The sequence below is a fragment of the Pteropus alecto genome, unplaced genomic scaffold (assembly GCF_000325575.1).
Source record: "Pteropus alecto unplaced genomic scaffold, ASM32557v1 scaffold312, whole genome shotgun sequence".
NCBI classification, from domain to species: domain Eukaryota; kingdom Metazoa; phylum Chordata; class Mammalia; order Chiroptera; family Pteropodidae; genus Pteropus; species Pteropus alecto.
Window position 1 is genome coordinate 3,773,086 of NW_006433948.1, and position 11,330 is coordinate 3,784,415.

The 11,330-nt window shown below is 40.1% G+C and overlaps 1 protein-coding gene across 3 annotated transcripts in view; it reads right to left on the reverse strand.

Moving 5' to 3' along the window:
• Positions 1–1,579: 1,579 nt before the first annotated feature.
• Positions 1,580–11,330, reverse strand: part of PHKA1 (phosphorylase kinase regulatory subunit alpha 1) — an 85,321-nt gene continuing 75,570 nt past the window's right edge. For 2 of the 3 annotated variants that reach the window (XM_015586747.2, XM_006908551.3), the window contains 4 exons: positions 7,298–7,468; positions 6,030–6,083; positions 4,473–4,673; positions 1,580–3,428 (listed from right to left, as the gene is read on the reverse strand). In XM_015586747.2, coding sequence (XP_015442233.1) covers positions 3,255–3,428; positions 4,473–4,673; positions 6,030–6,083; positions 7,298–7,468 — 600 coding nt within the window. In that variant the 3' untranslated portion in view covers positions 1,580–3,254. The remainder of the gene's footprint in view (positions 3,429–4,472; positions 4,674–6,029; positions 6,084–7,297; positions 7,469–11,330) is intronic. The other variant, XM_015586748.2, reaches the window with a different exon arrangement.

Here is an 11,330-nt window from a genome sequence, read left to right on the forward strand (position 1 = left end):
GTGGAAACAGTATTCTAATTTGGCCCACAACACAGCAAGATGATTCAGCTCTGGAGAAAGATGAACTGCCGCCCGAGGCTCTGGGGTTGCCAGCATATTCCTGCAGCAAATCTCCCAGGAGGCTGAAGCCTTGCTCATGATTAACACAGAGCAGAAACCAAGTCCCTAACCTCAATTTTCCACAGGCCTAATACCCATGTGGGAGGAAGTAGGTTGATTCTTGGCTCCCAAGTTTACTTGGGTGGTGACAGTGAGCGACTTCCTTGACTTATTTTCCTCAACCATTACAGCTAAAGGTAGTTTTTGAAGCAGGAAGGTCCGGTTGGGCTGTGCCACTTCTTTTGGTGTCTCCTGCCTTCACTTGCTGGCAGAAGCAGCCCGAAGGGAAAGCAAACGCATTACAAGGGCCCCTGCCCCTTTGGCCGCTTCCCGCCGTGCAGTGCACACTCTGCCTACTGATGCCTCAACTGTAATGAACAGACCGACCCCGACATCTTTCCCTGGGGGAGTGCTGTTGAGAATGCGAACTCTGCAGGCGGACTGCTTGGGCTCAAATCCCAGCTCTGCCACCTACTGGCTTAAACGCTCGCTGTCTCAGGCATGCCAAGTGCCCGGATGATGATGTCTGGAATTTCATAAACATTCGAATGTTGCTTATTATTTAAGACCTATTACACCAAACAGTCCTTAATTTGTTGTCCTCACCCCCATTCCACTACTGCATGAATACTGCTAGTGATTTGAGAATAGGTCCTGGGCTTTTAGGCCTGAAAAGAAATAAGACATCTGCTAAATATAGGGTAACCATATCATCCAAACTGGGACACTTTTGAGAGTGACAGAGAGTGTTATTAATAATTATGCCAGGACAACAGGCATAAATGGAGACTGTCCCGGGCAAACCAAGACCTAAGGTTACTTGAGTTTAATTGGAAATGAAGACTAAATGGGGGAAAACACGGTATCACCACTGCACTGGTACAGGTACTAGGTGTTTGAGCAGCGCAAAAAGGAATGGTAGAGGTTCTGTGAACTGTGGCTAAGAACAACTTTTGCCCCACCACTGCAGACAATTCCCAGAATGCACTAAAAGCTAATTAACCAGGATGGGACTATAGAGACCGCTCATCCTTGCTGTTTTAAACCCTCTCGTTGCACAAAAGGCTAATGAGTAGTACAAATAAGATTCTGCTGGATATTTATAATACTTGAGAGAACGAATCGTCCTTAGTGCCATCCAATAGTGCAGCAGCTGCATCTGACACAACTGTTAATGCTGCCGGGAACGCAGTCTAATTCATTCAGCAGAACAGGTTCCTCAAAGATGTCGACAACCCAACTGAATTTAGTGAGCCTCATTTGAGCACCGGGTATGTATCTGAATGATAAAACTGCATTTGTTTACATGTTATATAACGTATCACATAATGTATAATATGTGAATTAACAATATTCTACTTTGACTCAATGAGCTTTGACTATACTATATAATGACAGTATATAAAATAGAGCCATGAAATAAACTCCAATCGGAAAAACACATATTAAGTTTTACACATTGGCACCAGACATTATTTGATTGAAAATTCTAATTTTTTATTCTATTTTCAAAACATCAGTTCTTTAAAAAATCCAACGTATCTTTTAGTTTCACATGCTTAAAATGAATAAAATACGAATCAAGTTTTCTAAAAAGTTGCTTTAAAAGTGTTGTATAGGGAGCACAGTGATAGACAAGTTAGTAAACCCAGAGAAATGCCACCATCAGCATCAACTCAGGCGAATTCACGTCGGAGGGCGTGGCTGGGGTACACGTGCAAGCAGTGAAAAGACCAAGTTTCAGAACAGTTGTAAAGTGTCTTTATAAGTGACCAGAAAATCGTGAAAGCTATTGACTGCGTGTTTTTATTTCCTTTAAGAGAGGTACTGAGAAGGCTGGCCGTCCTGTCTTTGTTTCTGCCTGTTTTCTGTCACCATACTATGCTCACTTATTTATGTGTGCTCATAGGACTGTCACCAGTTCTGTAAGAGTGAGTTGCTTAGAGAGCCTCGCTTCTCCATCGACATTCTTGGAGAAAAATCTGAGGGAAAGGAGGAGTGTCAGCCTGAGGCTACATACTTACTGTGCCAAATGTCGATACGGATAACACAGATACATAAAACGACATATTCAGAAAACCTGCCAGGTATGCTTAGACTCGCAGAAATGCAGGCGTGTACAAAAAATGGATATATGCCCACAGATACCGAGGTACACATCAACATCAGAACCAGGAAGTGAAAATGTCAGCGAAAGAGTTTAAGGAGAGGTGGGAGGGCAGGGAGGCGGGGGTGGAGGCTGGGTGCCGCGGACAGACAGCAGGTGCGCAGTGCAGAAGAGTGCCCAGCAGAGCACCTGCAGACTGGACTAATGGATTCCTGTCTGCCAAAGACCGAGGCTTCGACTACTCTGCGTTGTACGCCGCCCACCCTCCAGAGGCAAGGACTAGCTGCGCAAGCCTCTCTTCAGGGCACTAAGCCATTCTGACGTGCTCTCTGCTTCCAGGCATCTTCTGGCCTACCCCCTTCCTCTCTGGAACTGGGCTCCTGGCTCCATTTCTCTGGGTTATTCTGCATTTCCTGCTACAAATACATCTCTGAGTACCAGCGATCTTCATAAAAAGTGATTTCAAGTGTTAATACATAAATCCTGAACTGGACACACTTGCATTGACGTTTCACCCAAGGAAGAGTAGGCATTATGTGATGCGACATGTGAGTAAACGAGAGAACCACCATCTGCTACTCCCTCTTCCCGACAAAAGGCACTGAGAGTAGGTACTTCCAATTTACAAGCAGCTAAAATGCAAGATTTCAGGGGTCTGCTCACTTGACATCATGTCCCAAAGCACCTTACACTCATTCACATAAGAAAGACCAAACTTTTGGAACAAGTTATTATTAATGCCTGCTCTCCAAACGGGAGTCAGAAAACTAAGTTTGTAACAGATCTAGAGAATGAAAACACATGCAGACTTTTCTGAACCAGGAGAGAATTAAGGCCCACAATGAAGTGCCTGGGTGAGCATGTGCCTCCAGGCAAGGGCTCGCTTCTTCTAAAGCAGTTAGTTTATCAGAAAAGGTCACTCTTCTTGGGAGTGATGGGCTGGAACGGGGCAGGGTGGGAGTGATCAGGCCAGCACATTTCAGTTCTATGCACCACTGAGGCAGGAAGCAGCTGTCAAAAGCCTCCCAGTGGCCAGGGCCCAAAGGCCTCACTGCATGGCACATATGCTGTGTGGCAGGAACTCCTGCACGTAGGTAGCGGCTGCCTTGGAGAGGTAGGTCATGGTGCCAAACCTGCCACTGGGTGCACTGTCATACAGGAGAGTACAGATGCCAGACGCAGGATCCGTGGCCAACATGGTATCATCTGCGCCGAGAGTTTTCTGTTTGGTTTTTAAGGGTGGGAGAACACAGGGGAAAGGAAAAATTACTAATCCTACTAATTAAAGTCCTGATTAGGATAATTCAGAGCCTCCTCCCCATCACCGACTAGTTGGATCTTGGGCTTCTTGGCCAGGAAAAAATCAGAGCTATGCACAAAGTGATGAATATGAGTTTCTATACATGAATTTTTCACTAGATCCTAAGGTCATATGAAATTATTTTTAAAGCGGTAATTGTTTAGGATTTTTGAAAGTTAAACATAAATTTAAATGTTAACACTTCTAAATCACCCCAGAGAGACTTTGGTCTGAATCTTTCTAACATCACGGATTTCGGCTGTGTATTCTTTTATCTTGCCTTTGGTCATGATTTCTTTCTAAGTCGACTCCATTCAAACAGACCATAAGCTTTCCAAGCTATGTGTTCTTCCCCCACAGAATGAAACGGTTATTACAGGTTTCGGAGATTTTCCTGTTGACACCAGGGCATGACCTTCACCTTATATGTTCCTACACTTGACCTTAAAGGAAATGTTTGGAAAACTTTCAGTAAATAGTTTACATTTTTAAAATGTGCTTAATTTCTTGGGAGAAGATTTATTAAGAAAGTAAGAAAACTGTAGAATTAAAAGTTGCACTTTAATATTTTCCTATTAGGTAAGTAGCAAAACCAGTACGGAACAAAACTAAAATCAAATATTCTCATTTCCTTTATGGTCCAGAGACGGTATGATACCCAACAGCCTCTTATTAAGTCCTTATTACAGCAGTGTGATAGGAAGTTTGAACTGTAATGAAAAGCATAAATCCTCCTGAACTCTGGGCAACGTTACCATCTAAGACAACCACGAAAGCCACAGTGAAAGAGAGGTCACGCCCTCCTTCCTCTGCAAACAGGGCTCAGAGCCATCCACCACTGCAAAGGGTCCCAGAAAAGGGCTATGAGAAAGAAGGCACAAGAAAGTGACCTTGGCTCTCTGAAGAGCCCTGAATGCAGTCAGGTGAGTGTCAGACATTCCCCTTTGCGAAAACAAGTTTGTTTACCTGTTCTTGAAGGAACAAGTCATTGGCAATATGCACTATTTTCTCCACAGCGATGATGCTTCCGATACTATGAATTTCAATATCTGCCATCATGGTGAGGACAAGGATGGCTTCGACCAGAAGCTGGCGGTACTCTGGCTGAGGTACACGATTTAGGACAGACTCCACGTGAACAGAGAATTTAATCTCGCCTGGAGTCATCTATGACAGAGAAAAAGAAAATCACTTCAGAAGAGCCCATCACCCTGGAGGCACGCATCACCCATTCTGGAATGCTGTAGAAACGCTGAGTAAATTGGTTCAATCTTTTTGGAAGGAAACCTGGCAGTGCCTAACAATAGTCATAAAAGTGTGCATGCCATGCCCGTGTTGAGGTTACTTCTAGTTTTACACCTGTGACTAACGTGGTTATAAACACTCCTGCACACAGGACTTTTTTTTCTCTCTTGAATATTTCGTTAAGATGAGCTCCCAGAAACAGGATTTTGGGTGAAGGAGACTAAGGAATAATCTTTGGTAAAACTAATGTATTAAGCACATAGTTTAGATTTGGAGTCTAAAGACCTGGGTTCAAATCCTGTTTTTGTTGGTTACTAGTCCCATGACCTTGGATAATTCTTCTCTCTAAATTTGTTTCCTTATCTGAAATCAGGAACTACAATCCTGTCCTTAGCTATCTCACGAGGTAGTGTTGAAGACCCAACTACAGAATGTGTGAAGGCGCTTGGGAGGCTCTTCAAGGTACCATTCAGGCACTATCATTATTAACATTTCAATCTTGCTTAAAGGCAGAGAAAAGACAAACAGAGGACACAGTGTTCTTTACCAGAGGTAAGGGCTATAGCTTTGTGTGCCCGCCCCTCCAGCCATTATCGGTAATAATGCCAGTGTTTTCGAGAATTTTCTATTGTCCATTCTTACTATTCCTAACTTGCTAATTCTAGCTCCTTTGTTGATTTTGCATAAAAGCTATTTCTTTAAAATTTCCATGTGATTGGGCAAAAAGCGAAATAGGAAAGCATCTGATAATCTATGCCTGTGGTTTATGGCAATGTTTTCCAACCATGGTTATATATCAGAATCATCCTAAGGACTTTTTTTAAGTACAGATGCTCATGCCCTATCTCTGGAGACCATAACCTACCAAACTGGAAATGGGAGCTCAGGTTACTGTGACACGCAGAGCTAAGGACCATTGCTTTATGATCTAATAGTCTACAAGCATCCTACTAGAGAACAGTGGGGCGAAAAAGCTGGAGACATAAGAAGTCATTCATTCTTAGATTTCTATGTCATCTGCCCTCCCCAACTCTGGCAACACTCACAGACCAGCTGAATTTAATAGACCATTAAAAGAAGATGTCCTTATGTAATTTATGTAATAACTATTCTCTAATATTCCTATTCTATTTTTCAAAACATCCTCTCCTTTCTTCAAATGTTTTCACGTTCAGTTGATTTATAAAAGCACAGATCTGTCATTTTGAAAACTGATCACTGAAATACTTCAGCTAGACGACCATTAATCACATACATATGAGAGATATAGAATCTTACCTCTCTAGTGGTTGAAGAAGGAAGTACAAAACCTTCCACAGAAAGTCCGTGACACTGCAAAACAGCAAAAACATGTTGTCACCAAGGATATGCTGACAACTGGGAGGCTGTAAGAAGACACTCAGTATTTCTAAGTGTGCTTCACAGGGTAGATGCTAAGTAATCTCAGACCAGTGAAAGGCCCTGCAGCTCCAGCATCCTTGCCAAAGGCTGTGATTACCTTGCAGCAAAAAGTAGGGTGGAACTATGGGAGACCCAAGGTTCACCCTCTTCTTAGGAGAGTGGAAGAGGTGACAGACTGGCCCCAGAGACCCAGACACTACCTGAGAGGATACCATGCTCCATCCCAGAGCCAACACAAATAGGCTTTCGGAAAGATTTTTAGGCTTAAGAAAAATCTCAAGATAAGCAGTTATCAGACATGCATAGTTACCACACTTTCTGGTTAAGCATCCTTCATCAGCACTCCCGACCCCCTCGCCCTGCTCTACTTCTTCTATAGGACTTGTCATCTTTTAACGTTCTATATAATTTACTTACTATGTTTGTTATTTATTGTTTGTCTCGCCCTAGGAGAATATAAGTTCCATAAGGTCAGAGATCGTTGTCTGTTTTGTTCTTTGCTATAGCGTTGTTAGCACCTAGGACATTGCCTAGTGCACAGCAGATGCTCAAGACATGCTGTATGAATGAATGGTATTTTATCTTCCCCCTCACCATCAATTCAGTTATTAAAAAGCAGTTGGGAATTAATGACTTGCCATTTTAGATTTTAAATAAATCAAGATATTATATATTAAACCACAGATAAATATTTAATCCAACAGGTTTATCGCCTCTACCAGACACTTCCGTCTCATGTTCCATATGCCAAATAACAGTGTTTGTACAGAGAAGTACCAGCCTTCAAACACATGTGAGAGTGGCTATGTTACATCCATACTCTGAGAAGAATGGAATGAAAAAAGCAGGGCATTTGTTTTGCCTCTTAGATCAGGATTCCAAGTCCACGTTTTGATTCTGCCAGAAAATACCCAATCTTCCCGGTCAGATTTAGAAGTCCCTTCTCTTGTACTCTCACAGCCTTGTGGTTTCACACCTTTACCATAACACATTTTGACCTTGCGTTATACCTGCTACTGAAGAAGATAACTATGGATTAAACTCTTCGGTAACGAGAATGACTAACTTCCATGTCACATCTCAGCCAAGGAGAACGAGGATTTCAAGGGGGGCAATAAGAGACATCTACAATGGGTTATACTCACCTTCTGTAAAAGTTTCCATACTTTTTGATAAAAGCCAATTGGCACTCTGTTCAGCGCTCCATCCAGCCTTCTTCGGCGTTGCCATTGACCTTGACGATTATCTTTACATGTCTGTTGATCATACACACTATGAAAGGAGCCACTACTTGGAGTCATAGAGGTTCCGGGTGACTTAGGATAAAAGGAGAGGAAAGAACATAAATCTAAAGTTATCTCTGTCCTCTGATAAAGTATAATACAATGAATAATAAACACTCTGCAGAATTATAAACCACATACTAAGTGTAAAACCCAAGATAAAAAGGTTACAGTAAATTTAGTAGACTCATGAGTAGCTAGCAGCAACGTAAACTGGTACAAACCTTTCAGAAAACAATCTAGTGATACATAAGAAGAGCCATAAAAATACTGATGACCTGAAAAGTTTTTAGCTGTCATTTTCCCTGTTAGAACTTCTAGCTGGTCTATGGCTTAGCTTGTTGCTCTGATGGCTCTAACATACACCTCGATCAACTTAAAAGAGTTGAAACCAGAGAAAGTATGTTCTGTGACTACGATGACATCGAATTAGAAATCAACGACAGAAGGAAATTTGGGAAGGAAATTTATAAACATGTAGAAATTAGACAACACACCCCTAAATAATCAGTGGGTTAAGGAGGGAATGACGAGGAAAATTATAAAACACTCTGAGATGAATGAAAACAAAAATATAATGTATCGAAACGCATGGGATGCAGCTAAAACAGTGCTTAAAGAGAAATTTACATTATAAATGCGTGCATTAAAAAAGAAAAATCTCCATATGATTTCACTGATATACAGAATCTAAGAAACAAAAAGAATAAATGAATCGAAAACAGACCCACAATCTGGTGTGCTGGTGGGGGAGGCGGCTGGCAGAAAGCAGTGAGGGTTGAAAGAAGTACAAATTAGTAGTTGATAGACAGTCACATGATGGGGAGCATGGCACAGGGAATGCAGTCAGCAGTAATGTAATGGCTGGGTGGAGGGCCAGAGGACAAAAAGAACAATCAGGGGGATCGTTTCATAAACTATATAAATGTCTAACCAATGTCCTGTATAGTTGAAACTAATAATAAAAAAGAAAAATCTCAAATCAATAACCAAACCTTGCACCTTAAGAGACAATGAAAAAAAGACCAAAGTAAACAGAAAGCAAGGAGAAGAAAATGACAAAGTTTACAGCAGAAAGAAATAAAGTAGAGACTAGAAAAATAGAGAAAACCAATGAAATCAAAATGTTTTTAACAAAATTGACAGATCTTTAGCTAGATGAATCAAAAAAAAAAAGAAAGAAAAGATGAAAGACTCAGCGTATTAAAATCAGGATAGAGATGGGACATCACTTCTAACTTTAAAGAAATAAAAAGGATTATAAGAACATACCATCAGCATCTATGTCAATAAATTACATAATTTAGATGAAAAGTACAAATTTCTAGAAAGAGAGAAATTATCCAAACTGACTCAAGAAGAAATAGAAAATCTGAATAGATTTATAACAAAGATATCAAATAAGTAATTACAAAACTTCCCACAAAGAAAAGCACAAGCACAAACAGCTCTACTGGTAAATTCTAGCAAACGTTCAAAGAATTAATATCGGTTCTTCACAAACTCTTACAAAAAATGAGATGAGGAAGGAACTTCTCAACTCATTCTATATGGCAAGTATTACCCTTATAAATCAAACAAAGACATCACAAGAAAACTACAGATCAATATCCCTTATGAACACAGACAGAAAAATCCTCCACAAAACACCAGCAAACCCAATTCAGCAACATATAAACAAGATTATGCACCACGATGAAGTAGGATTTATTCCGCAAATTCAAGGTGGTTTTAACATCTGGATATCAATTAATGTAATACACGATATCAATAGAATAAAGGATAGAAAGTACATCACCCAAGGAAATGAAGAAAAGGCATTTAATAAAACCTAACACCCTTTCGTGATAAAAAAAAAAAAAAAACGCTCAACAAAACAGGAACAAATGGGAACCTCTTCAATCTAATAAAGGGCATCTACAAAACACCCACAGCTGACATGATAAATAGTGAGAAATTGACTATTTTTTTCTCCTTGGATCAAAACAAGACAAACATGTTCACTCTTGCTACTTCTATCCAGCATTGTAGTAGAGGTGCTAGCAAAGGCTATTGATCAGTAAAAGAAGTAAAAGTCACCCAGAGTGGAAAGGAAGAAGTAAAACTATCTCTATTTGTAGATGACATAATCCTTTATATAAGAAAAATCACAGAAGAACAATTAGGACTAATGAGTTCAGTAAAGTTTCGTGATATAAGATCAATATACAAAAATCAATTATATTTCTAAACACTAGCACTCATACATCTGAAAATAAGACAAAATTTCCATTTAAAATAGTATCAAAAAGAATAAAATACTTAGGAATAAATTTAACGAAAGAAGTGTAGAACATATACCCTGAAAATTACACAGTATGGTAAAAAAAATAAGAACTAAATAAATAGAAACAATCCTATGTCCATGAATCAGAAGGCTTAACACTGTTAAGATGGCAGTACTCTCAAAACTGATCAACAGATTCAACACAATCTTCATCAAAATCCCAACTGGCTTCTTTGCAGAAACTGACAAGCTTACCCTAACATTGGTATGGAGATTCAAGGGACCCACGGTAGTTAATACAATCTTAAAAAAAAGAAGACCAAAGTTCAAGGACTTCCAATTTCCAATCTCCAAGCTACAAAAATCAATCAACATTGTGTCATACAGGCATAGGCTAGGTATGTATAGCATTGGAATGGAATTGGGAGTTAAGAAATAAAGCATTATATTTTCATCAATTAATGCTCAACAAGGGTGCCAAGAAAATTAAATGGGGTAAACATAGTTTTTTAAGGAAATGGTGCTAGCAAAAGTGGATATTCATATGCAAAAGAATGAAATTGGACCCCTCACCTCACACCATACACAAAAATTAAGCCTAAATGGGTTATTGTGCAGAAGAGTTAACACAGCAAACCTGAAGTGTGTGCTTACATGAGGGCCCTTGGCTGGCATTTGGAAACCTAGACTTTGGGAGGGTTCCCACCACTTCCAGGATGGAAAACTGGCTCACTGAGCCTAGACTATTTGTGCAAACGCTGTCGTTTATGCTGAACACTTGTCTTCCCTCTGGGGAGTCTGGAGTCTTACTAATTTGCCACAGTGAGAACGTTTATATAAAGCAGCCCCCAATAAAAATCCTGGGTGCTGAGTCTTTAATGAGCTTTGCTGGTTGGCAATATTGCATACATGTTGTCACGACACATTTGTAGGGCAAATTAAGCACATCCTCTGTGACTCTACTGGGACAGTACTATGGAAGCTGGCACCTGCATCCCCTGGACTTTGTCCCATTCACCCTTTCCCTTGGCTCATTTTGCTTCGGATCCTTTTGCTGTAATTACTCATAGCTACATGACTATATGCTGAGTCCTGTGAGTCCTCCTAGTGAATTATCAAACCTGGGGATGGTCTTGGGGACACCAAACATAATCACAGACCTAATTTGAAGAGCTAAAACTATAAAATTCTTAAAACAAAAACTAGGAATAAATCTTTATGACCTTGGTTTGGCAAAGCCTTCTTAGATATGACACTAAAAGAAAAAATTAGCAGGAAAAAGTTTAAGGAATTCATCGCCAACAAGCCAGCATTATAAGAAATGTTAAAGGATCTTCTGTAAAAAGATAAAAAGAGAAGGGGTAAAAAAGAAAATAGAAATAACAAATACAAATAATAAAATGGCAGTAACTATGTACCTATCAGTAATCACTTTAAATGTAAATGGATTAAATGCTCCAATCAAAAGACATAGGGTACTCGGAAGCTAAGCAGGATCAGGCCTGGTTAGTTCTTGGATGAGAGACCACCTAGGAAGACCAGGTGTTCTATACATAAAAAATAAGGGATTGTAAACTGACAAGGTCCTTGCAATCTGTGAGGTCAACCAAGGGTTGCCTCGCCTAAAAA